General features: G+C 38.8%; 5 protein-coding genes and 1 pseudogene across 5 annotated transcripts in view; 4 read left to right on the top strand and 2 right to left on the bottom strand.

The window, feature by feature from the left end:
• The first annotated feature begins 1318 nt into the window (after window positions 1–1318).
• LOC120415597 (uncharacterized) lies at window positions 1319–2917 on the top strand. Its single transcript, XM_052706883.1, has 4 exons — window positions 1319–1392; window positions 1687–1713; window positions 1761–2009; window positions 2665–2917. The coding sequence occupies exons 1-4, from the start codon at window positions 1319–1321 to the stop codon at window positions 2915–2917; spliced, it is 603 nt and encodes a 200-aa protein (XP_052562843.1).
• Window positions 2918–6774: 3857 nt separating this feature from the next.
• On the bottom strand, window positions 6775–9368 carry LOC120415598 (uncharacterized protein C19orf47-like; annotated as a pseudogene).
• A 296-nt stretch (window positions 9369–9664) lies between these two features.
• LOC120415573 (EGF domain-specific O-linked N-acetylglucosamine transferase) lies at window positions 9665–12002 on the top strand. The gene is made up of 3 exons (XM_039577152.2): window positions 9665–10464; window positions 10519–11017; window positions 11103–12002. Exons 1-3 carry the CDS (start codon window positions 9962–9964, stop codon window positions 11733–11735), a joined length of 1635 nt encoding a protein of 544 aa, XP_039433086.1. The 5' UTR covers window positions 9665–9961; the 3' UTR covers window positions 11736–12002.
• A 2045-nt stretch (window positions 12003–14047) lies between these two features.
• Window positions 14048–15895, top strand: LOC120415558 (uncharacterized). The gene is made up of 2 exons (XM_039577131.2): window positions 14048–15482; window positions 15542–15895. Exons 1-2 carry the CDS (start codon window positions 14130–14132, stop codon window positions 15749–15751), a joined length of 1563 nt encoding a protein of 520 aa, XP_039433065.1. The 5' UTR covers window positions 14048–14129; the 3' UTR covers window positions 15752–15895.
• Window positions 15896–18517: 2622 nt separating this feature from the next.
• On the bottom strand, window positions 18518–19722 carry LOC120415560 (uncharacterized). Its single transcript, XM_039577133.2, has 3 exons — window positions 19524–19722; window positions 18948–19378; window positions 18518–18890 (listed from the first exon to the last, which is right to left on the bottom strand). The coding sequence occupies exons 1-3, from the start codon at window positions 19536–19538 to the stop codon at window positions 18530–18532; spliced, it is 807 nt and encodes a 268-aa protein (XP_039433067.1). The 5' UTR covers window positions 19539–19722; the 3' UTR covers window positions 18518–18529.
• A 6379-nt stretch (window positions 19723–26101) lies between these two features.
• The window catches only part of LOC120415518 (fibrillin-1-like), an 11413-nt gene continuing 10790 nt past the window's right edge, over window positions 26102–26724 (top strand). Inside the window, exon 1 of the mRNA XM_039577075.2 lies at window positions 26102–26721. Coding sequence (XP_039433009.1) covers window positions 26627–26721 — 95 coding nt within the window. The 5' untranslated portion in view covers window positions 26102–26626. The remainder of the gene's footprint in view (window positions 26722–26724) is intronic.

The following is a 26724-nucleotide window of genomic DNA, read 5'->3' as shown; positions in this document are numbered from 1 at the left end:
AGCTGGTTGAGTTGAACTTTGACTGCAAGGTACTCGACTCTTGAAGCGATCGGAACACCCTGGTCATAGCTTGATCTGCTAATCGGAGTTGCTTTGATGCCTTTCCTCACGTAGAGACCAACTCCGCCGCATGCTCTCGATCCTCGACCCCGGGAAGCAGGCAGTGAGTGTCGCAGAAAGTTGTAGTTTGGAATTTTGACCGGTCCAACCGGCGAAGAGGACGTCATTTTTGTTTCAGTCACCGCAAAGATGTGGTACTGACACTTGTCGAGTTCGATTTTAACACCGTCGATGTGGTGCTCAAGACCACGGACGTTCAGGTGTCCGACTCGAAGATTTTGGAAGTTGTTAGGCATGCATAATTTATGGAAACGTCAGCGAAAAAGTACAGTTAGCAGTGTGAGGAAGTTGAGACGTTCGCCGTGCAATCGAAGAAGACGGACGAGGAATCCGGGACATCCGACACATTTGTTGCTAGCTGTTGGAGTTGGTCGATAGTGGTGACAGGAACATACCGCTGCTGTCCAGGAAGCAACACGGAAACTTTGTCATTCCGGATGAAGACCGACCTGACCTGCTTGTTTTGTTTGAGTCGAAGAGCATAGTTGCGTAACCTGAAACTGTTTGCTGAGAGCACTTCGTTTATGGTGAAGCGGTAGTCGATGTCTGGTCCATTCCTCAGGTTGCAGAGCTTCGCTTCACTGTGTTGACCATAATACCGCCGCAGAACAGCTTGTCTCGTTTCGATGTTATCAAAGACGACCAAAATCGTCGGAGAAATGGTGCGATCGGTCCATTTTGAGGGTTTCACCGGTAACCGGAAGCAACTTGCGACGTGCGGTACTGCCTCCTGGCAGCCAAGCAAATGAAACACACTCTCGACCACGGACCGGACATTCTCGCCCTCCTGCAGTGGGACCTTGTTGATCGCTAACCGGGTTGAGTTAACTGACTGGAGGCAGGTGCTGGCCAATTTCGCGCCTTTTTCGATGATCTCCAACTTGCACTCAATGTTGTTGGCGAGACTGTCCTTAGCGGCGCCGTGACCACTAGAGTGGTCCGCGTTGTGGAGCTTGTTTTTGAGACGATCGAATTGCTTCTTACTTGTGGCCTTGACCGCGTCCAGCTCCTCCTTCAACTTGGTCACCTGTGCTCCCAGTTCCTGGATCGTTTTCATCAGCACGTCGACGTCAACGCAGGCTGCAGGAGGGTCGGATACTTTTGGAACGAGGGTACCACGTACGCAGCACTTCTCGCACAGGAATTGGAACTCAGCAGCCTTTTCCATTAGCTCATCGCTAATTCGGACGCAGCTGGCATGAAAACAGGAAGAGCACGAATCACAGAAGATCCAGTTAACATTCTTCTTCTTCTTCGGCCTCCCACGGATTGGTGGGGTGCAGCGGTTGCAAACAGGGCATTTTTCTTCACTCATTCTTCGAACTGTGATACACACACCACGACACTGACGAAATCGCTGACGTTTCAAGCGCACACAAACACTAACACATAGGTCCGTTTCAGCACCCGCGAGAAGCAAAGAAACTTCGCGGAAAAACGGTTTTTCCGTGGGGCACGAGCTGACAAACACTTTTCACAACGAAAACTCGGTTAGGTGCAACAGGAAAACACCTTTTCAAGCTTTGAAATTACGTCAGACTTTCCTTAAACGGCTTTTATCCGCAGCGTAACTTTCCTGCATCCAACTTTGACGTTTGTTGTTTGTCTACAATCTAATCTATCTTTTTGAATTTTTGCAGACACCTCACCCTCGTGCCACTGTTGCTGGCGGCCATCACCCAAATAGCTAATGCCCAAATCGTAGCGCTGGGAGCATGCCCGAAAGTTCCACAAGTCGCCGACTTTAATCCCCAGCGGTACGGGGGCCTCTGGTACGAGCAGGAAAAGTATCCGTTCATCTTTGAGCTGGGCGGAAAATGCGTAACGGCCGAATATTCCCTAAGTGCGGACAGTACCATAACGGTTGTGAATCGCCAGATAAGCACGATGTGAGTTGTTGACGAGGAAATTGGTAATCATGATTTAATTTTAACTTTGGTTGAATTTGCAGCACTGGCAATGAACAAAAGATCTTTGGTTCAGCACGAAGGGTCGGTCCGTCAAAACTGCTTGTGAAGTTTCCAATGACATGTGAGTAAAACTGATGATAATTTATAATTTCGCATTTTTACAAACATTTTTTTTAGTTAATATCGAAGCACCTTATGAAGTATTGGACACTGATTACAGCAATTATGCTGTCGTTTATTCTTGCAATAATTTAGGATTGGTTCACACAAGTAAGAGTAAATTTAATTGCTGAATGAAAAATATTTCAAATAAACTATATTTTACAGAGGTAGTATGGATCTTAACGAGGGATCGATTCCCCAGTCTGGACATCATGCTGAAGGGGTATTACGCAATGGACCGAGCTAAGCTTAATCGCGCCCTTTTGACGCGGACCGATCAGAGCAACTGTGACGATGGCAAAGTCATTCACGTTTCAGTGCCAGTTAAAGTTATGCGACATTAGATTTTTGTTATAAGATAGGAAAAGATTAATATATTTGACGTGTGATAACAATACAACATCGATGTTTCATTTGGCCAGACAAAAATTAAAATTTGAAAATGATCAATTTCTCAACTGCTTTCTTTCAGTCAACTCGCCGTTCCCATCATACTGCTGGCAAGCAGTTTGCTATCTATTGAGGCACAAATCGCCTCGCTGGGAATATGTCCGGATGTGCCCAAGCAGCACGATTTTCATCCCGAACGATTTGTCGGTCTGTGGTACGAACAGGAGCGATATCCTAATGTGTTCGAGCTGGCGGCCAAATGTGTCACCTCGGAGTACTCAATGAACGCGGATACCACGTTTACGATCACAAACAAGCAAATTAATTCACTGTAAGTTGTGAGTTTTGCTTTGTTTGAAAAAGTTGTCCACAATTTTATCTTTTTTAGGACTGGCAACGAGAGCAAGTACTTCGGTTCAGCAAGACGGACAAAGATTTCAAAGTATCAGGTCAAATTTCCATTTGCATGTGAGTAAATTTAAATTAATCATTTAAACATTGATTTTAATTTAGAACTATAATGCAGTTAATCATGAAAAACCTTATTGGATCCTTGGGACCGATTACCGCACATATGCTGTAATCTACACGTGCTCTGAGTTGGGTCTGTTAAACATGAGTAAGTAATGCAAATCATTTGTTTGTTAATCTTCTTACAATTATCAAAATTTTAGAAAACATATGGATCCTAACGAGAGAACGCTTTCCGATAAAGTCTATTTTGCACAAGGCGTACGAAATTATGGAACTCGCCCAACTGAATCGTTCGCTACTCCAGAAGACCGATCAAAAGCACTGTGAACCCGTGAGGAAGCAAGTTAGTAAATATCCCATGGTGCTGATTGGCTGACCAATCTTTCGGTTTATTGTATCTGTCGAATAATGTTCCATTAATAAGAATTATTGAAGTTACCAAAAATTTGTTTAACATAATAAAATATATTATTTATTGAATTATTGCATTTATTACTTTTTATTCACAATTCCCTGTCAAGATGTAAATCGGCACTTCAATACTTATTGTAACCAGACGTATTGATATCTAGATTTAAAAAACGTATTTGCAACGAAAAAAAAATACAAAAATAGCTTAAAAACCTCTGCTACTTTTCATTACTAAACTGTAATTTTAAGGGAAATAAAATGCAATTTTCGAATTATCTGCTCTACAATTTTGTAGAACATTGTTAAAGGCTAGTATGGAGATCGGAAGGAAAGGGGTCAAGAAACAGCTTTACGAACAGCAGAACAAAGGAGAGGGAGCGTTTTCTTGGGGCTTTTCTTCACCCTCTCTGGCTTGCTTTCGCTGCCGCTGCTGCCCATTTGAAATTTTTCTTGACCGGTTCCTTCCGATGTGCATACACCGCTTAAACACAAAAAAAAACTTGCAAAGTTACAAAAAACACAATTCTAAAATCAAAAAAAATCCAGATGAAAAAAAATCACCTTTCTGAGTTATTGCAGATTTGAAAAGAAAAGTAAATTTCCTATAAAATGCTAGATAAAATGCCATGTTTCTTTTTTTAAACAGTTGAGTAATGAAAAAGATAGTTTTTAAAATTATTTTTGTATTTTTTTTCGAAAAACTTTTTTTTTATTTTGAGTGAACCATCAAATTGAATGTTGAATTTTACATAGAAGTCCCGTTGGCACTTTGAGTTTCAGAATGGATCACCCGTGTCGGGATAGAAATGAAAGTACTCCCCTCGGTTCCATAAGAAATTCATCGTAGAAAAATCAAAAACTGCTTGATTGGAAGTGCTCCTTTGAACTGACTGGGAAAGAGCTTTCAAAAACCTGATGCATACAAACCAACTTTTGTGGCACTATCATTGTCGAGATATAGCTATCTTAAGTTAGCCGTTTCGGATGCCACTCAACACTGCTTTGACCAAAACGACTCAAAATTTTAGGTAAGACTCGCGAAACCGGTTTTGTGTGCATGACGAAGGCCGGTTTTCAAATAAAATGTTTTTAAAATGGATCAAAATATTTTATATGTTTTACATGTTAAACGAATCGTCAGTTTTTGATTTTTGTATTGTTATAAACATAACTTCTAAATCGGGTATTGTTGTGCACAAACGATATGTCTAGAGAGTCTTCACCTAGGTCTTCACACTAAATTTCAGCCGATTTGGTCTTTCCCATCGCGAGATATCGTGCACCCGTAAATAAACTTAAGCTTAAATCGCCAGTTTCATGAAATTGGGTACTAAAGCCCTATGTAAATTTTTATGTACTACGATAAAAAACACGATTAAAAACCATTTCTGATCACTTTTTTTTATTTTAATGCATTTTTTTTTGACAAGTCAACATTTTTTCGATGGATCAACTATGGTCCCCTTGGAACGAGCTGTCAAGTAGGAGCTTTTCTGTCAAGAAGGACCGCGAGGTTAATTTTTCAAAATGAAGCACCCGCAGTCGAGCAGTTTTTGACAGTTCGCTCCATAAGAAACACATTGTAGAAAAAAGCAAAAACTGCTCGAATGGAAATGCTCCATTGATTTAAAAATCGGTTTTAAACTCTTTGTGGTCGTATAAAGGGTCATTGTACTCAGAAAAATAAGCTTTATCGCTATAAACAATAATAATAAGCAATCTGAGCTTCATTTAAGGACCCAATTTTCAGATATTTTTGGAAAGCATCTTTTTCGTGGATTTATTGAAATTTCCGTAATGTTAATTTTTTGAGATTTTCATGTTCATGTTTGTAACCCCTTTAAAGATTTCAAATAAGGAAAGCAATGCAACTAATTTGGTTGTTTCGAGTGTATTCTAACCACGTTTCCAACAGAAAAATACAAATATTTCAAAATATGGTGCAAGAAGTGTGCAAGAACATTGCAAATCCAGTGTCCAAAATCGCTCCAGATAATTGTACTAGGGGGAAATTCTAATATGTTCGTCAAGTTAAGCCAAGGGTTAACCACTAATTTCTTCTAATAAGCTGATTTTCACTATTTTAACAACTTTTTTGTAAAACTGGTGATTGACACATGCTTGCTCTCTTCCTAGTAGCTATTTATCACTTGATTTCAGTTGAAAACGCTTTTTATGATCTGTGATTAAACGTCATAGTGCTGATATGCCAACATTGGAGGCATGATGGAGTTAGATGCTGTTCCCCTAGCTTGAAACGCTTCGAAAATAAAATAATTTTTCAACTGCTCGAATTATACACGGAGGATAGGCATTACACGAAATCGAGTTCGATTACACGAAATTCAGTTCAGGTACGATTACATACTTTCGTGTAAGAGGGGTCGAACTGGATTTCGTGTAAAATTGAAATTGAAACGTTTCACCGGGTAAAAATTGCCTATTGCCTATATTTGGGCGTTTTTGCATTTTCTTTGTGATTCTTATTAAGAGAAATTAGATTGAACAATACATTTCAATGAAACTATGAGTTGAACAATGTTTCTTTAAGTTTATTAACAAAATGTTTACAATGACTTAATGATAAAAACATATTCGACAATTTTACACAATATAAATTACAAACAATGCCTGTGTCCGATCAATACCGGAAAGCCACAGTCAGAACACTTCAAGGCAGTGCCAAGTTCTCAAACTGGTTCCGGCTTGTTGGCCTCCTATGGCAACTTCTTCGCTCCGGTCAACGTTGCCACATCGTTCGATCGATTATAACCATGACTTCACGGCACGTCCAGCGGCGTAACGTAGACCTCGGTATCCCGTTGTCAGCACAATCTTGTTAGTTCCACGGTTTGGCTAGCTTCCAACCTCTTCAACTTTTGCACGAATAGCCGGAACCAGGTTCCAAACTGGTTGAAACGACAATCACGACGACACCTGTTACGTTACGATGTGTTTTCGGCTGCCACGTAACTAGAAAAAATAAAAACTAATTAGTACCATTAACTTCAAAATAATTCAAGCTTATATCGCTCACCGGAAGGCCGATCAACCTGCTGGTCCTTGCAAACGCTCGTCGGCAGCAGACACACAGCACCGCCTTGATACCTTCAGCCACCAACCTGCTGTTATGCTTTATGGCCTCGCTATCGACGTTGGTGAAAACCAATGACCCAGTTATGTAGCTGGACCGACTCCTCCCGATCTGGCGTGTCTCATTATGGATTCGGCCGGCAACACCTAGGCCTGCTCCTAGTCCAGTTGACCGAATTATCTTTCCTCAGCTCGTCGCAATAGCTATCCGGCTCTACCGGTCTTGGCGGATGTCACGGTAATTCGGCGCTATACCATCGTCACCGAGCTCTGTCTTGTCCTCACTTGGAGCCTGACCCTGCAAAGAATTGTAAAAAGGTTTACATTTTTAATAATCTAATTAGTTTGTGAATGGTTTACCTACTGGGAAACTGTAATCACCGGCTCAGAGGTTGCCAATCATCTAGCCAATGTCTTGGTCCAGCAACTCGGTCAACCAAGGTGCAATTTGGCGCTAAAATTCCTTTTGTCCTCGATGATCCTTTTCATCCTTGGTGTTCTGCCCTGCAGCAGTTTGGACGCCGTGATGAGATCCAGCATTTCCCCACCAAATCTTGGGTAATCTTGTCCTACAGTATCCTACTTACGGACTGCATCTGAGTCACGGATTGGGGCTATGAAGGTTAAAGCTGTATAAGTCTGCCTGGTTAAATCTCCTGGAGCTGGACAAAGAGCTGGAAATTAATCGAAAGTTTTCAGTAAACACAAATCTCAGCAACTCAACTTTGTTTTTTACCTTCTCGATGTACTTTTCGGTTTGAATATTTTCGTACTTCCGGTCACGGACAGCCAGAGGAGTTCCTGTCACCTTTCACCGTCGCCCTGCAAAGAAAGAAACAAAACTGCGGGTTTGAGGACGAGTAAAATATTAAATTAAAATAAAGTAAGCATAAAAAGAAAGCGATGAAATGGGGGAAAAGCGATGTTTGTAATTTGTACCTTTTGATTGACCTCCCAAAGTAGATCGGTGACCGGAAGTCTTCAGGAACATCGGCCGAGGGTCTTGTCAACGAACTATAAGGGCTCAGGCTCAGAGTCCCTTGGGATGGGATTCGCACTTCGTCCCTCTTCGAGAAGGATACGGATTTGGCCGGCTCGCCGTCCGAGTTCATGCGGTCAAAACTGCGCCGTCGCAAGGAGAGCGACTGGTCGTCACCTGCCGTGACCGTCTTGGCAGGGATCTTCTTCAACAGAGTAACGTTCTAGGTTTTGGGAGGGAGTTTGCGGGTGGGTTGTTGCTGAAAGAGTTTAAACGTTAGTGAGGCTAACTTTGACCAAATCCTCAACACTTACCTGCGAATTCTTCAGTATCCCGGCAGGCGCTCCGTCACTCTGCTCTCTCTGGTTGCTCTTCTCGCCCAGCCGCGAAAAGATTGAACCTCCGCCGCCGCCGGAACTGGAACTTCTTTTCCCAAGCGCCTCGATACCCTTGACATGACCTTCGAGGCCATCTTCTTCGACAATTTCCGTCCGTTTCCGGCGCCGTCAATGTCGACATCCAATTCTCCATCCTCCTCTTCGTCTTCATTGGAGTTGCACTCGAGCCGTTTGAAGACGGCCCTCCACTTGCCTAAGCTACCGACCAGCGATGCCTTCTTGTCCGAACCCTCGTTGATGGTGGGCACAATGTTCGTGGAAGATCCGCCGCCAGCCGGAAGTGTGATTTTGTTCTCTGAAGAGCCCTTCCGCGATTTGCTCGGCAGAGATTTCGCCGAGCTGGGGCCTGAAAAGGTCAACAAGGGTTAAAAGCGAATTCTTAAGTGCTCCTGAGGAGAAAGGATCTTACGGGACACCGACGATTTGGGTGGGTTGCTCAGCGTGGCGGAAACCGCCGCCACCGGAACCAGATTGGCTAAGTGTTCCGGCAGTTCTAGCTTCTCGACGACTGCCGACTGCGAGGACAGCACCCGGTCGCGGGCGCTCTGGTTGCACACCGTCTTCGAGTGGCGCTGGATGGCAATAATGTCTCCCATCGTCGTGATGCCCATATCCGGCAGGTACTGCTTATTTAAATTCATCAGCATGTCCTTCTGGATCCGGTTCTCAACAAACACTGGCGTACCCGGCGGCCGCCTGCGACGGAATGCTGGCATTGGTGAATAACTTCATCCCTGACGCAGGAAGAGATAAAAAAACGGTTCCCCCGAAAAAGGGCAATCAAAAATTTAGCTCCACTTTTTGAGTGGCATCACAACAAAACTCCCGCAACACTTACAGGCCGAGGACATCTTTTCGAGCCGGACCGTGTTCCGTAGCGCGCTTTACGTGTCGGTTTATCTTCGAAAACAGATCCAAAAAAGTTTTCTAGTTGACCGGGTAGCACCACACCTGGAAACAAGTAAAAAAAAGTTGGGTTAGTTTTGAGTCTGAAAATCCTCCAGTCAAAAAAAAACAAGAAATTCCACTTCCCTCCGACCTAAAAACCATGAATTCACGCGAACCCGGCCACAAAAATATTCATTGGTCCGAAATTCTTAGTTATCCGGTCTGGGGGAACCGGAATCTTACTTTTTCTGACCGCATCCGACAGCTTTGTGTCAACTCCTGCCGGAAGGTAGAATTTCACTTCCTCCAGACCGAAGAACCAAGAATTCAACCGAATCCGGCCACAAAAACATTCACTGTTACGTAATTCTTGGTTATCCGGTCTGGGGGAACCGGAATGGTGCCTTTTCCGGCCACTGTTCCCAAACTGAGGCAAAACGGCAAAACTCACCATTTCAACTCCTCTGACCACCGAAATCCAAATTGCACTAAGTCCCGATTTGACAGCGAGTGAAACGTTTCCGCAGATTCTTCAAAAATTTTCTAAGTTCAAAAGTTACACCTTTTTTCAGTTCGGACCCCTGAACTGGAAAAGATGTAACTTTTACACTTTTTGCAGTTCGCACTTTACACTTTTTTCAGTTCGAGGGTTGAAACTAGTCGGTGGTGTAAAATCGAACTGCAAAAAGTGTAATGCCGATTCTCCGTGTAAGAAAAGCTGGACAGCTGCTCGAAAACTCCCTTTCCGCGTTTGGCATCCTCAGTCACAGGGGCAGGCAACCTGTTTGACGTTTCGCCGGTTGTAAATAAACAAACCCACCGACGACACGCGCCGATCCAAAGGTAAATAAACCGCCAGCAGCTTCCCCCTTGTGAAAGAAGGAGTAAAAGTGCCAAGTTAATCAGCGATAATTGCAAATTAAAATTTAATTATTCATCGTTTGCCGACCCCTCTCTAGTAGGATGAGCTCATAACTATTCGGTCGTTTGGGGTTGCAGTGCAGTTGCGGTCGTGGCAGTAACTCGGTTGAAGAATCTCGTCAAACGGTTTCGCGTGGGATTACGTTGTGCAATCGAACCAAGTTCTGACTTCAAATTTGGATGGCGTAGGTGCCCTCAAGCTTTAGAGTTCTAAAATGGTTGTTTCAAGGGTGTTTCTAATTGCCCTGGCCACATTCGGCACCACTCTCTGTGATAATCCGCGTGCCTTCGAAAGCGACTACCACTTTATCGATCTGCCCAAATCACATCTTCCGCTGTACTTCCGGCGGTTCCCGAAGCTGGAGGCCAAATGCCAGGCAGACCCAGGCTGCGAGTACCGGGATGCCATCTCGACAGATACTTTTCAGTCGCGGAAGGAGCTCTGCTGGGGTTATGAGGATAACTGCGTGGAATCTAGTCGGTTCTCGCGGCCACGATGTCCCGGAAGTCACAAGGGCTACGTGAAGAGCAAGGAGACCCAGCTGGAGACGTTCTACGCGCAGGGTGATTTCGGGTTCGTCCGGGACCAGGTCCGCGAGATGCGCATCATGTGCGAGCCGACCTTTCCGCACGATTCGGCGCTGGAATGTTCCAAGTATTTGCGGTTCTGCCGGGGACGGAACATTATGATGAACTTTACGGATTTGGCCACGAGGAAGTGAGATGAATTTCAGAATTATAAAATCATAAATTACCTTTAAAATCTTTCCAGTGAACCTCTCCGCTACAAAATGGACGTCCTGTCCCAGGGCCAAATCGGCGGCCACTGCAAGCTGCACCGCGAACGCCTCGAAAACGAACTCGATCACATCAGCCCCCTCCAGTCGTGGGGTCCGGAACTGCGCTTCTTCGAAACCCTCCCGCAACCTTTAACCGAGGGTGGCCATTGCGACGTGACGATCGAGCGTCCCGCCTTCATCATGAAGATCGACGCCACCATCAACATGTACCACCACTTCTGTGACTTCATCAACCTGTACATGTCGCAGCACGCGAACCTGTCCGATCCGGACGGGTTCTCGACGGACGTGGAGATGCTGGTGTGGGAATCGTACACGTACAGTTCGCCGTTTGCCGAGGCGTTCAAGGTCTTCACCCGGCATCCGATTGCGGACTTGAAGACCTACGCGGGCCAGGTGGTTTGCTTCAAGAATCTGGTGCTGCCGCTGTTGCCGCGGATGATCTTCGGGCTGTACTACAACACACCGATCGTAAGTATTGCTGGAAAGCCTCGAATATTGTCTGAAAATCGGTAAATCGTCAATGCAAGTGATTCATCCCACCTTCCCCCACAAGATCTCCGGCTGCGAAAACAGCGGACTCTTCCAGGCCTTCTCCGAGCACGTCCTGCACCGCCTCCGAATCCCGCTGAAAAGCCACACCGACCGCAAGTTGCGCATCACGTTCCTCTCGCGGGACACCAAGTTCCGGCGCGTGCTCAACGAGCACGACTTGCTCGAGGAAATCTCCGAAGACGAACGGTACCTGGTGAATCGCGTTAGCTACAGCTACAAGATGGACTTCCGGGAGCAACTCCGCATCACCCGGAACACGGACATTTTCATCGGGATGCACGGTGCCGGCCTCACCCATCTGCTCTTCCTGCCCAAGTGGGCGGCCCTGTTTGAGCTGTACCACTGTGAGGACACCAACTGCTACAAGGATCTGGCCCGGTTGAAGGGCGTCCGGTATCTGACATGGGAGAATGACACGCTGCTGTATCCGGAGGACGAGGGGCATCATCCAGACGGTGGGGGAAGACATGCCAAGTTTACCAATTATGCCTTTGATAAGAAGGAGTTTGCGCGGTTGGTGGCCGTGGCGGCGGAACACGTGTGGAACCATGCCGATTATGAGCAGTTTGTGGAACGGTCACGCCGGAAGAAGGAAAAGCAGCAGCAGCAGAAGGAGGTGAAGGAGGAGCTGTGAGGTTGGGAGGGTAAGTTTGTACTTAATGTTTATTTTGCTTAAAGTGAAACGAAACCAGATAGTGATTCCTATACATGTAGTAATGAAAGTTTACCAATGCTGCCTTATTGCAACGAAAACGCAAATATCATTCCTCTATTAATTTTGTTAAACGAAACATATCGCTGCGATACCTAACGTATAGAAAGAAAAAAGTATTAATTTGCAACGCAAGAATCTAATCTACAAGATAAAATATTAAATAATAAATACTCATTTGTACCTAAATTGCTGATAAAATTTTGCAGAGCTGAAAAGAAATCCTTCAAAATTTAAATCGTAACGGGACAACGTTTGTACGCATATGTTTTTAGATTTTTTTTGCTGATAACTTTAAAATCTGTGGAAAAAGGTACCAATATTTATACAAATTCGGAAAGTACATTAAATTTCCAATAAGATTCACTCCAGCAAATATTTAAAAACACAAAGTTTGACGTGACGGGACAACATCGTACAATTGGATTATTTTGAGTTTTAGACAGTACTTGTTCGATAACTGGGATAACGTAGCCCAGTTACCGAATGCTGCTCGTTAACTGGGCTGAACGGAAAATGCCGAGGGGACCATCAATGCATTATATGTTTTTCGTAAAATATAAAAATAAAAATTACCTGAATTTGTGTGCAGAGACAATTTTTCAAGTTTCCTTAAATTATGACTTGAAAATTAACAAAAAACAACAGTTTTATTTATTACACTTGATTGTTGCATCCACTGACCCCTCGGTTATATTGGTTTGTTTTTGTTTTTTTTTTTACGTTTGTCTGCTTTTCAATTGGGCTACAGCCCAGTTATCCTGGGGAGTTTTTGTAAAAAAAACATATTTTTACAGTTGTTTCGAAAATGAAAAACGAACATTCTCAGATGACCAGTGAACATAACTTTGACAAAAGCTTGGAAAACTATTTTTGCCTGTCGTTTTTATCTAAATTTTATGGCAAAAATCGAGCAGTTTTTCGCTAAAATCTTACATAAAAACGACAGGCAAAAATAGTTTTCCAAGCTTTTGTCAAAGTTATGTTCACTGGTCATCTGAGAACCGATTACATCAAATAAATAAAAAACAAATGAGCAAATGTTATTTTGACGTCCAAAAATGTGAAAATTGCGCCAAAAAGGTTGGGCAGTTATCAAACAAGTAGAGTAGAGTAGTCATCAATGAGACACTGGGAACAATGATAAAATGGCTCTCACAAGTCGTAGTATCAACCAATCAGGCTCATATTTGGGGGAAAGGTGTGTCTACTGGATACACGTCTGCCATAATAGTGGCTTTGGTTATGGACGCTCCCTTGACAAGTTATTCATAAATGTTTGATTCTGGGGTGTAAAAGTAAATTATGGACAAAAAATATTTTTTCGCTCGTAGGCTGCCATTTACATCAAAACTAATATTTCTTCAAATTTCTTTCGACGTTCCGTAGGGATTAAGTTGGGCTACAATGTCCTTTCATTAGACTTGGCCAAAATTTAGAATATACCCAGAATCCAGGGCTGTCTCAACAATGCATTGTTCCCCACTCATTTCAGCCCATGGGTAACAATGAGACACTTTGATTTTTCTTCAATAAACTTTTCAAAATCGATGGAAATCCTTGAAAACATGAATTAAAAGTGATTTTTGGCATATTTATAGAGTTTAAACTTCATTAAACCAAAAATAAAAAGTTATTTGGTATAAATATACGAATTTTACAAAATTTAAATACTTGTTAGTGTAACTTTTGTTAATAAAAGTTTCATGTTGGCAAAATTGCTCTAAAATGTTCAAGGCAAGTCACCTGCAAAAGAACAATACAAAAACATGATGTTTTGCTAGAAAAATGTTGATTTTCGTAGAGTGTCTCATTGTTCCCCAGCTGTCTCATTGTTCCTGCCAAGTGCGTCTACAATGAGACAGTTGAAGAACTCTGGCTGTAGACGTCAGATCGATCTCATATTTTGGTCAATGTTAGAACACACTAAAAGAAAGATAATGCAACTAAAAGCTCATTAAAAATGCTGATGAAAAAATTAGAAAAATCGTTGAAAGTTGAAAACCAAAAGTGTCTCATTGATGACTACCCTACCCTACTGTACTTACGTCCAAAGTGTCGATTTTTTGAAGTGTCCACTTGACAGTTGAATAACATTTGGTATTGGATTATGGTTTAAATAATATTTAAAAATTTTCTCTATATTGAAGCGCCCTTAACTGCGTGAACTGGTGCAGGACACTATTTTCATTTTATATATTTGTATTTTTAAGTATTTAAACCACAACCATTCATTATTCTGCATTCTCAAACTACTCAACCTCTTGCGAGTCAACAACGAGTCAGTCGACTATTTCGCGACACTCAGTGCAACAAATGGATTTGCAAACGTGCCCGGTGGAAATTTTAGAGCAAATTTTCAACAACTTGTTCAAGTTGGACGACCTGCTCAACGCCGCACTCGTGTGCCGCCGCTGGAATCTCGCTGCGGAGCGGCTGATCTTGCAGCGATCGCAAGTTCCGATCTTCGCAGGGCAAAGCCCGTGTGCGCTAGCTGACGTCACTCGGAATTACCGCGCCGTACGGATTTACTACAGAGATGATCGGTGGGACGAGTTGTGTTCGCTGTTGGATGTCTGCCGGGAAAAGTTTCATCCTCGTGCGGTTGTGATCTACGGAATTCTGGCAGATCACTTGAACCGGCTTTACGTAGCTTACCGTGAGTGGTTGGAGACTGTTGAGGAAATGGTAATTTTTATGGACGATCGCATCTGTCAGAACTTGGACAGCGGACCTGAGAGATTCACCTTCCAATTGCCCAATTTGAAGCGATTGCGATGGTCTGAATATTTGTACCAAACTGGTGAAAAGACAGTGATTATCGATGCACCAAACTTGAGGAAGCTCACATTGAAAAATAGTTTGGACTCAACCACCGGTCTGGTATTCCTAGACTGCTCGAGCTTGCAAGAGTTGAAATGCACATTTTATACCAGACAGCTATCGGATGTATTTGACGGTGCCTTTCCTGAGTTGAAAACGCTTTATCTGGACTCGTCACTGATCGCAGAAGATGTAGAGCTGCTCCAACGAATGCCCCAACTCGCGAAACTCGTTTTACACATCAATTTTCCAGAAGACTCGGCCGATCGTTTATCGTCAGAACTGTGCTCCGTCATAGCTGATTGTCGAATGCTAGAGCATCTACAGCTGACTTCCACAACATCCATGCCTTGTAAGATAAATTTGACCAATCTGATCAAACCACTCGTCAACCTGCAACATTTGAACCTCGAGAAAGTCACTGTCGCAGATGAAAATACCACGTGGGTATGTCCTGTGCTGAAATCCATGACATTGGAAAATTTCGCCTTTATAGACAACACAGCAAAAATCCAATTAGAAGCCCCAATGCTGGACTCCCTCTCAATATCTGCAGCAAACTTGAGCCAGCTATTCACCTCCAACGAGAGCCATCTACGCGAATTAAACGTAGATCAGGATACGCTCAGCTTGCGCGAAGCATTCGAAACGCACCTGGTTCCCTTTCTGGATCGTTCCGGTCATAATGTCAAGAAACTGGTGCTGGCCAAGCTGACCTACTTTGAGACGGACCCTTATGACTGCTTTACATCGTGCAAGTCGCTTCACATTGAGACGTTGTGCTTTCACAGCATCGGGTGCAGTTTGGATTGTCTTGAGCAACTTGCCGGGTGGAGCAACCTCAAGGTAAAATTGATATTTAATGAAATTGGGTGAAATAACAATCAAATTTAATTTATCCACAGGAGCTTTCAATAATCAACTGTTGTATTGGGACTGGAGGTGTGCACAACACGGTTACACTGGCAAATCTTAAGCGGTTACATATTGTCAACGTACAGTTGAGTGATGAAAGTTGCACAGAATTTCCAATCATTGGTCCCAATAGTGAGACGATACGAGCGCAAGAGGAAGAGGACGGTGCACTTCATTTTAGAAATTGTTGGAACCATTGAATGTAATACAATTCAGCTTAGTTCGCATCTTCGGTAGAGATCATTTGAAAATTTAGTTTAACACAATCATGTATTGTATTTTTATTAAAAACAATTATTTTTTGTACTTTTTTATTTGGCTCAAACTTTTTGGGGGCCTTTTTAATGACCAAAGAAGCCATTTTGTGGCACCCATACAAGGCTTCATTCAATTTTGGAAGATGTCCATACAAAAATGGTACGTATAAACTCGGAACTCTGTATCTTTTGAAAGAATATTCTGATCGGTTTGGTGTCTTCGACTTAGTTGTAGGGATTCAGAAAAAGTGGTGCACGGATGAAAAAAAAATGCTGATCAAATAATTTTGATCTGGGTGCTGAATAGTGGTTCGCAAAACGGCCTCAATTTTGAACTGTCAAAGTGGAACCAATTTACTGTTCGCCAAAAGTAGAAAGTATTGTTATCGATCAGTAAAAAATGTGTTTTTTTGCTGAAATGAAAAATTTGTGGCCTTTGAGGTTTTCATCTGTATATACAATTTTTTTTCGATTTATGATTTTTTTTTAAATAAATAATATTGCTTTTTTTGAAACACTGTTCAAACAGAAAAAACCTTAACTGTCAAAGTTGTATGAGTTAAAAGCTTATTTTTAAATTTTAAAACCGGCTATAAGTAGCCCGTGAAAGTAGAGAAGAGGAAAGAGGTTTGAGTGCCCTCCCCATTCAAGCCTTCGGACTCCTAGGTTCGAGGATGGGCTGGAGGGCTGCGCTCGTCCGAGAGAATAATGTCCTCGAGCCGAGATAATAACAGAGAAAACAGCTCGAGATGGGCGAGAGAACTATTCTCTCGAGGTTTATTTGAAAAAAAGTTGATTTGTCAAAAAAAAAAAAATACAAAAACAAAAAGTTTCGACTACGGGAATCGAATCTGTGACCTGTGACCAACTAACTCAACGACTTAACTGCCTCGGCTACCATGACATTTGCTTGAGATTTATTGTATCAATTTAAGAATGAACATATTTGTTTTGATGGTGTGCGTTTTTAGCATTATTCTTGAGCAATTCTCTACGAAATCGGTCTTTTTTCTTTAATTTAAATTTTTGTGTTTTTTAATCCGGCTGAAACTTTTTTGTTGCCTTCGGTATGCTCAAAGAAGCTTTTTTGCATCATTAGTTTGTCCATATAATTTTCCATACAAATTTGGCAGCTGTCCATACAAAAATGATTTATGAAAATTTGAAAATCTGTATCTTTGGAAGGAATTTTTTGATCGATTTGGTGTCTTCGGCAAAGTTGTAGGTATGGATAAGGACTACACTTAAAAATATGATACACGGTAAAAAATTGTGATTTTTTATATCACTTTTTGTCACTAAAACTTGATTTGCAAAAAACACAATTTTTATTTTTTTTTCTGATATGTTTTAGGGGACATCAAATGCCAACTTTTCAGAAATTTCCAGAATGGACAAAAATTCTTTAACCAAGTCTTGAATTTTTGAATCAAGACAATTTTTTCAAAAAATCTAAATACTGTTCGCAACATTTTTTCAACCTTCATTTTCGATATAAAATCAAATTTGCAATCAAAAAGTACTTCAGTGAAATTTTGATAAAGTGCACCGTTTTCAAGTTAAAGCCATTTTAAGTAACTTTTTTGAAAATAGTTGCACTTATTCACTTTTAAAATTAGTGCCCATGTTTGCCCACTCTTAAAAAAAATAATGTTTGAAAAGCTGAGAAAATTCTCTATATTTTGCTTTTTAAACTTTGTTGATAGACCCTTTTAAATGTTAAAATATAAAACATTCGTGAAATTTTCAGATCTTTTCGAAAAAAAATCCTTTTTTTAAATAAAGACTATCATTTCAAAAGGGTCAACATTTCAATATTATGCCCTTTTAAAATGTTAGTCTTGATTTAAAAAAATTGGCTATAACATGAAAAGCGTGCACTTTATCAAAATTTCTCTAAAGTATTTTTTGACTGCAAATATGATTTTACATCAAAATATGAAGTTGAAAATTTTTTGCGACCGATATTTCGATTTTTTTAAAAATTAGTATTGAGTATTGTATAAAGTATTGATTCAAAAATTCATAACTCGTTCAAAGGTTTTTTGCCCATTCTGGAAATTTCTGAAAAGTTGGCATTTGAATTCCCCTAAAACATATCAGAAAATGAAAAAATAATAAAATAGAGTTTTTTGTAAATCAAGTTTTAGTGTCAAAAAGTGAAATTAAAAATCATCAAAAAAAATTTACCGTGTATCATATTTTTACAGTGTAGTCCTTATCCATACCTACAACTTTGCCGAAGACACCAAATCGATCAAAAAATTCCTTCAAAAGATACAGATTTTCGAATTTTCATAAATCATTTTTGTATGGAAAATTATATGGACTAACTAATGATGAAAAAAGGCTTCTGTGGGCGTACCGATGGCATCACAAAAGTTTCAGATGGATTAAAAAATACAAAAAAAACGAATGACTTAAATATTTAAAAAATTGCTCGCTTTCGATTTTGGCTCTGAGCTCTCGATAAATTTGGAGGGAACTATTCTCTCGACTCTGAATTATGGGTGTAGCCCGTACGAGGAGTATAAAAACCAAATAATTATTTCCGATTATTTTTTATTGCAATTTTTTACTTAAAATTAAAAAGCCTTACATTTATTGCGATTATAGTGAGTTAAACAAAAAAACTAAGACTAAGGTACACAAAAATACCCTTTACACAAAAAACAATACTTTCGACAGTCTCACAATGTGTTAATCGAATCTCCCTTCCCTCTAAATCGGATAGTAATGACTCGACGCACCCTGCTCGCACCCACTCGTGTCCGGTTCCTCCTTGATAATCTGCTCCATTAGGTGTCCATCGGAAAGGTACTCCGCCGGCCCAGCTCCGTACTCTTCCGACTTGCGTTTCACCCCGTGACTCAGCGGTCCAATGCCGTGATATTTGCGCACGTGCAGCGTGTAGTTCGACACGATGATGTTCCCCGTTCGGTCTTTCGAAAGCTTTGATTTTGCCCCGCACAGAGGGCAGAACACGTACGCGTCCGGGATGCCCTGCTCGGTCACGATCTGGATCTCCATGTTGTCCTGGATGATTTTCAGCACGTCCTGGGAGATTTCCGCCTGGTTGTTGCTGAAAGAGTGAGAATTTTGTGAGTAGAATCAAGCCTGAACTTTCTCGAACCCTCACCCAATCGCGTTCAGCAGCTTATCGCGCAGGATCTGCCGCAAGCTCTGCGGGTCACAGTTCTGCAGCTGCACGCTGACCGCCGGCCGCGGCTCCGTGTGATGCTGGATGGTTCGCAGCGATTGGATGAAGCTGTCCAGGCCCTTCCGCCGCACCGCCAGCGCAATGTTCTTCATCATGCGACGCTCGCCCGAACGGAACCGGAACTCGTTCGGCATCAGAAAGTACACCCCGAAGAACCGCTTCATGAGCCGCTCGTTGGCCGTGATTCGCAGCACGGTCGGAATGGTGCGCGCTTCCTGTTCGATCTGGTCAATCAGCTCGTCGTCCAAGTCGGCGATCGAAGAGTTGCAGAAGCACGAGAACTGCAGCAGCAGCTTGATGTTCTCCGGGACGGGACCGACCAGCTTCTCGATTTGCAGCCAAAAGTGGTACTGATCGAAGGAAACGGGCTTTGAGTTATCGGAAGACATTTTGCAGGCGTGTCTCCGCCAGTGAGTTCAACCAATTTGAACCAATTTAGCCAATTACGTTTGAAGAAAAGAAAATGGCCAGCTACAGTTTGTGATTGAGACTCACCTCGATTGCTTCCATGGTTCCACTAGATTCCAGCTTGTTCAATGAGATTTTGGAGTTGTTCTCGGATATCCGGAAAGGTTTACGCGTTAAGCCCGGTCTGAAGCGTAAACCCTTCAGTCGGTATCAAGAGTATACATACGTATGAAGCAAATTTCTGGAGCAACATTTGAAAGGGGCGGTACGACATTGCTCTTACGGCCTTTCGTCCCATTTAAACGCGTGTAATGAAAGGCCGTAAGAGCAATGTCGTACCGCCCCTTTCAAATGTTGCTCTGGATTTTATTATTGTTTACAACGAGACGCTGACAGAGATAGTCAGGGTTAAATCCAATAGGAATCGAGCTTGCTGCAGGACTGCTCGACTCGACGGGTTTCAAAAATGAGCGATTCTGTCGTTCCAATTGGAATCGAGAATGCGAAAGTCGAGTCTCTCCAAAAATACTGATCTTTCGGCTAAAACGGCATTCGAAGCTAAACATCAAGAACAAGTCGCTGGCGGTCAAGTTTATCAACTCAAGACGGTCTCCACAGGCAAACCAGCGTAGACACCATCGTCACGACGCATGTCTGTGGTCCAGTCCAATATCCGCTGGCCGGCAGCAAAATTATGGAAAAGTATATTTTGTAACAGACTATACTGATACAGCTTACATCAGTCCCTGGTTATTTATTTTGCTATACTTGATTCCTGAATACATAAATTATAAATTATCAAAAATCTTCCTTAAAATGACGTAGATACATTGCCTCAACGAGCAACAAAATGCAAACTTTTTAATGGCCGTAGTTATTTCCGGTGTGTAGCGTAAATATATGACACATCAGAAAAATGATAATTTTGCATGTAAAAAACAACAAACTCACGGTTCTTCTTCTTTTTGCCAGGGCTTTTTTGTTCTAGCACTTTTGGCTGATAACCGAACATGATGGCCCACATTCCGTTCAACTTATTAGTCTCGTTACAGTGAGTAAAATGAAACGAACGAAAACAAAGGGATTTGATTGTGGTTTTGAAGGTCTTCTTGAGCAATTCTATGCTTCTGTTTGATGTTTTAGTTTCGTTGATTTATTAAACTTTTTTACTTAAGAATAGTTGTATAACTTAACATATTTGATAAATTTTTGAAGATTTTAAATTAAAACTGAAAAACTAAAAACTAAAAACTAAAAACTAAAAACTAAAAACTAAAAACTAAAAACTAAAAACTAAAAACTAAAAACTAAAAACTAAAAACTAAAAACTAAAAACTAAAAACTAAAAACTAAAAACTAAAAACTAAAAACTAAAAACTAAAAACTAAAAACTAAAAACTAAAAACTAAAAACTAAAAACTAAAAACTAAAAACTAAAAACTAAAAACTAAAAACTAAAAACTAAAAACTAAAAACTAAAAACTAAAAACTAAAAACTAAAAACTAAAAACTAAAAACTAAAAACTAAAAACTAAAAACTAAAAACTAAAAACTAAAAACTAAAAACTAAAAACTAAAAACTAAAAACTAAAAACTAAAAACTAAAAACTAAAAACTAAAAACTAAAAACTAAAAACTAAAAACTAAAAACTAAAAACTAAAAACTAAAAACTAAAAACTAAAAACTAAAAACTAAAAACTAAAAACTAAAAACTAAAAACTAAAAACTAAAAACTAAAAAAACATAAAACATAAAACATAAAACATAAAAAAGTCTTTTTCTATGAGTTGTTTGTAGGATCTGTGTTATTTCTCTTTTTCGATAATTTTATCAGTGATAATCTTATCGCCGATAAAAACTAAAAACTAAAAACTAAAAACTAAAAACTAAAAAACTAAAAACTAAAAACTAAAAATTAAAAATTAAAAACTAAAGCCAAAAAACTAAAAACATAAAACATAAAACATAAAACATAAAACATAAAACATAAAACATAAAACATAAAACATAAAACATAAAACATAAAACATAAAACATAAAACATAAAACATAAAACATAAAACATAAAACATAAAACATAAAACATAAAACATAAAACATAAAACATAAAACATAAACCATAAAACATAAAACATAAAACATAAAACATAAAACATAAAACATAAAACATAAAACATAAAACATAAAACATAAAACATAAAACATAAAACATAAAACATAAAACATAAAACATAAAACATAAAACATAAAACATAAAACATAAAACATAAAACATAAAACATAAAACATAAAAAATAAAACATAAAACATAAAACATAAAACATAAAACATAAAACATAAAAAATAAAACATAAAACATAAAACATAAAACATAAAACATAAAACATAAAACATAAAACATAAAACATAAAACATAAAACATAAAACATAAAACATAAAACATAAAACATAAAACATAAAACATAAAACATAAAACATAAAACATAAAACATAAAACATAAAACATAAAACATAAAACATAAAACATAAAACATAAAACATAAAACATAAAACATAAAACATAAAACATAAAACATAAAACATAAAACATAAAACATAAAACATAAAACATAAAACATAAAACATAAAACATAAAACATAAAACATAAAACATAAAACATAAAACATAAAACATAAAACATAAAACATAAAACATAAAACATAAAACATAAAACATAAAACATAAAACATAAAACATAAAACATAAAACATAAAACATAAAACATAAAACATAAAACATAAAACATAAAACATAAAACATAAAACATAAAACATAAAACATTAAACATAAAACATAAAACATAAAACATAAAACATAAAACATAAAACATAAAACATAAAACATAAAACATAAAACATAAAACATAAAACATAAAACATAAAACATAAAACATAAAACATAAAACATAAAACATAAAACATAAAACATAAAACATAAAACATAAAACATAAAACATAAAACATAAAACATAAAACATAAAACATAAAACATAAAACATAAAACATAAAACATAAAAAATAAAACATAAAACATAAAACATAAAACATAAAACATAAAACATAAAACATAAAACATAAAACATAAAACATAAAACATAAAACATAAAACATAAAACATAAAACATAAAACATAAAACATAAAACATAAAACATAAAACATAAAACATAAACATAAAACATAAAACATAAAACATAAAACATAAAACATAAAACATAAAACATAAAACATAAAACATAAAACATAAAACATAAAACATAAAACATAAAACATAAAACATAAAACATAAAACATAAAACATAAAACATAAAACATAAAACATAAAACATAAAACATAAAACATAAAACATAAAACATAAAACATAAAACATAAAACATAAAACATAAAACATAAAACATAAAACATAAAACATAAAACATAAAACATAAAACATAAAAAAGTCTTTTTCTATGAGTTGTTTGTAGGATCTGTGTTATTTCTCTTTTTCGATAATTTTATCAGTGATAATCTTATCGCCGATAAAGGACGATAGCTCATATATAAAATCTTTCTAACATCTAACAATTTTCAGTGCTTTCACTAATATATAATGATTTTTAAAGTATGAATAATCAAAATTGTTAAAAAATACAGTGTTTTTTCGAAAGTACTCACATTTCCAAAAAAATGCTATTTAGGTATGAAACGAAGCGAAATTTTGTATGCTTTTTCACTTTTTTATTTTTTTTCTGAAGAGCACTAATATTTTCAAAACACCGATCCACGTAGCCCAGTGGTAACGCTTCCGCCTCGTAAGCGGTAGATCGTGGTTCAAATCCCGGCTCGGACCAACACAACTGGCGATCTTTTCCCTTCTGGATTCGATTGCTTAGTAAAGGGAAGGTAGTGTATCGTCACAAACTGGACCTTATCACGACACCTTAGGAAGACGACCTATGAAAAGTTAACATTAACCCTAACATGTTAACATTAAGTTGATTCATAAACTGTCACTGAATCCGCTTTGTAAATGCCGGCCCCGATACTCTTCACGGGTGTTCCCCTCAGGAACAGGGAAAGATTTACTTTTACTTACTAATATTTTCATAAAACACCGTATTTTTTCGAAAAATTTTCAAGGGTATCAAACTCTACTCAAAATCGCTTCGTTTGATTACTGTATTGCGAATTATAAAAATTTGAGAACATTCGTAAAATAGAAAGACTGACTCTAGTTTAATTTACAGTATGGCCCATAAAAAAATGCGACATTGTTATTTGATGAAAATCGGCCCTGTTTTGACTATTTACGATGTATGTAACATGTGTAGGGTAGAGTAGTCATCAATGAGACACGGGGAACAATGATAAAATGGCTCTCACAAGTCGTAGTTTCAACCAATCAGGCTCATATTTGGGGGAAAGGTGTGTCTACTGGATACACCGTCTGCCATTATAGTGGCTTTGGTTATGGAAGCTCCCTTGAAAAGTTATTCATAAATGTTTGATTCTGGGGTGTAAAAGTAAATTATGGACAAAAATTACTTTTTCGCTCGTAGGCTGCCATTAACACCAAAACTAATATTTCTTCAAATTTCTTTCGACGTTCCATAGGGATTGAGTTGGGCTACAATGTCCTTTCATTAGGTTTGGCCAAAATTTAGAATATACCCAGTATCCAGGACTGTCTCATTGTTCCCCACTCATTTCAGCTCATGGGTAACAATGAGACACTTTGATTTTTCTTCATTAAACTTTTCAAAATCTATGGAAATCTTTCAAAACATAAATTAAAAGTGATTTTTGGCATATTTATAGAGTTTTAACTTCATTTAACCAAAAATACAAAGTTATTTGGTATAAATAAACGAACTTTACAAAATTTAAATACTTTTTAGTATAACTTTTGTTAATTAAAGTTTCATGTTGGCAAAATTGCTCTAAAATGTTCAAGGCAAGTTACCTGCAGTGGAACAATACAAAAACATGATTTTTTACTAGAAAAATCTTGATTTTCGTAGTGTGTCTCATTGTTCCCCAGCTGTCTCATTGTTCCTACCAAGTGCGTCTACAATGAGACAGTTGAATAACTCTGGCTGTAGATGTCGGATCGATCTCATATTTTGGTCAATGTTAGAACACATTAAAAGAAAGAAAATGCAACAAAAAGCTCATTAAAAAATGCTGATGAAAAAATGAGAAAAATCTTTGAAAGTTGAAAATCTCATTGATGACTACCCTACCCTACATGTTAAATGGGATCCAAACAAACGAATAATGCATTGAAACCCTTTTGTTTAGCTTTAAAAAATGTCACAACACATTTAAACTTAAAATTCTCCAATTTGCTCCCAGCCCAGGCCATATAAAGGAAAAATGACTTTTCTATGTTGGTCGTTCTGAAGAGCCACCTCTGAATTTTTGTATGGATTAAAAAGTAAACAGCCTCCAAGGTTACTGTTTTTGAGACGTGTCACAATTAGTTTCATCGAATTTTACACATTCTATTTACCAGTTATACTAAAACAGTGATCTTTTCAAAAATATCCCGATTCTGAAAATGCTTCAATTTTTAGGAGTTTTTGGAGCCTGCAATGATTCAAGGGGAAAAAATAATTCAACAAATGATGGTAATTGACTCTAACAGATGCCCTAATATGACTTTTAACAGTATAGAGCCGTTGGGCACTCTTTAAAGCCATTCGTCATAGGTTTTAAGTTATTAATTTATTTAGACCGAATCACTCAAGATGATAACCCAAATGGCATTTTCCTCTAAAATGACTGATTCTATCAAAATTTATGAACTTTTTCGATTGGGCGTATTTAAGAGGGACTTCTAACGATGCTTTGGACACAGGGTTGGATATTTTAACATGTTTCGTTTTGAAGATATAAGGTATGGAATTTAGGTAAATTTTGTACCAAAAATACATCCATTATTGTAGCCCACCAATACCCAATTTTGGTGAACTGCAAAAAAAAACTGTCATGAAAATATCTTCAAAACATACCAAACAAACACCACGATACATAACAAAATCAGTTTGTTAAATACATTTTAGAATGGAACAATTTTTCGGTGAAAAAATGCACATGTCGCATTTTTTTATGAGTATGGCCCATAAAAAAATGCTGTGAAACCTACACAGAAAAAAATCAATTCTCGAAACCGTGAAGTCAGTTCACGATTATGAGAACCACGAAGGAATATATTCACGTTTATAGTGCAAATGCACCATACTCATGAATAAATTCCTTCGTGGATCTCAAATTCGTGAAATTAATTCACGATTACGGGAATTGATTTTTTTTTTCTGTGTACTGCATTTTCAAAAAATATATTCTTAGTGTAAGCATTGCATTTAGGTTGAATTATGAAAATTGAATTAAAAATATTAATTTTCCATTATCGGCGATAAGAATATCGCCAATAGCAGCACTATCGTTATCGTTATCTTGAGACAATAATATTTTCGTGGATAAGTTGTTTATTTCTTTGAATTGAATTTTCAATTTATTATGGCAAAGCAAAAATTAAAAATTTCCCGATAATTTTTAGAAATTATGTTTTGTTTAATTTCGTCGAATTGTGAAAGAAGTGAGCTGAACGATCACTCAAACCTTCAAACTCCGTTGACCACGGCACTCTTTCGTCCCGCAGCTAATCACCAAGGATCACCGCATTTGTCGATTTTTTCCTTCATTTCACGTGACCCCTGGCAATCGCCTGTTTACAATTTGTCAGAGCCGTATTATTTTTTTCGGGAACACCAAAACCGCGTTACGCGCTTAGTGCTTAACTAAATGAGTTTTTTGCCCACGCCGGACTTATCGCTGCCTCAGAACCCCGGCCAAGTCTAAAGTCTCAATCGGAAAAAGCAATAAAAGTGATTAACTAAAATGTGGTTCTCGCGGGTTGATTTGCGCGCGCGCTCGTCCAAAGAAGAGTTCGGTTCATTTTTTTTTGGGAGCATTATTTCATAACTCTCAATGGTGTTTGGTGATAAGCGTGCTGTGTTCTGTTTGTCCAGACGCGGTGGCCTCCGGATCCGAAATCCGGGGATCGTCAGTCAGTTCCCGAGCGGCGCTCGAGCTGGATTAACGCGATTCTTAGGAGGTGGTTTCAAGTGGATTTTTGATTGAGCTTGGAGTTATGTAAGATTCTAGTGATGAAGAATGTTCAACGGTTTGCGGTGGCTTTGGTGCTGACCTTAAGCGGGTTGAGTTCGGTGGTTCTGGGAAAGTTCTGCTACGACAGTGAAAAGTT

Source organism: Culex pipiens, chromosome 2 (genome assembly GCF_016801865.2).
Source record: "Culex pipiens pallens isolate TS chromosome 2, TS_CPP_V2, whole genome shotgun sequence".
In the NCBI taxonomy this organism is placed as follows: Eukaryota; Metazoa; Arthropoda; class Insecta; order Diptera; family Culicidae; genus Culex; species Culex pipiens.
Note: the sequence above shows the minus strand (reverse complement) of the source record. Positions and strands in the feature narration are given on the sequence as shown.

Excerpts from the sequence above, each read along its gene's own strand:
- LOC120415597 (XM_052706883.1), top strand. The coding sequence starts at position 1,319 with ATGAAAACAGGAAGAGCACGAATCACAGAAGATCCAGTTAACATTCTT. Across the intron at positions 1,714-1,760 it reads TTCCTGCATCCAACTTTGAC|ACACCTCACCCTCGTGCCAC; the intron begins GTTTGTTGTTTG and ends GAATTTTTGCAG. Across the intron at positions 2,010-2,664 it reads AATCGCCAGATAAGCACGAT|TCAACTCGCCGTTCCCATCA; the intron begins GTGAGTTGTTGA and ends GCTTTCTTTCAG.
- LOC120415573 (XM_039577152.2), top strand. The coding sequence starts at position 9,962 with ATGGTTGTTTCAAGGGTGTTTCTAATTGCCCTGGCCACATTCGGCACC. Across the intron at positions 10,465-10,518 it reads ACGGATTTGGCCACGAGGAA|TGAACCTCTCCGCTACAAAA; the intron begins GTGAGATGAATT and ends AAATCTTTCCAG. Across the intron at positions 11,018-11,102 it reads TGTACTACAACACACCGATC|ATCTCCGGCTGCGAAAACAG; the intron begins GTAAGTATTGCT and ends TTCCCCCACAAG.
- LOC120415558 (XM_039577131.2), top strand. The coding sequence starts at position 14,130 with ATGGATTTGCAAACGTGCCCGGTGGAAATTTTAGAGCAAATTTTCAAC. Across the intron at positions 15,483-15,541 it reads CCGGGTGGAGCAACCTCAAG|GAGCTTTCAATAATCAACTG; the intron begins GTAAAATTGATA and ends ATTTATCCACAG.
- LOC120415560 (XM_039577133.2), bottom strand. Across the intron at positions 18,891-18,947 it reads AAGCTGCTGAACGCGATTGG|CAACAACCAGGCGGAAATCT; the intron begins GTGAGGGTTCGA and ends TCACTCTTTCAG.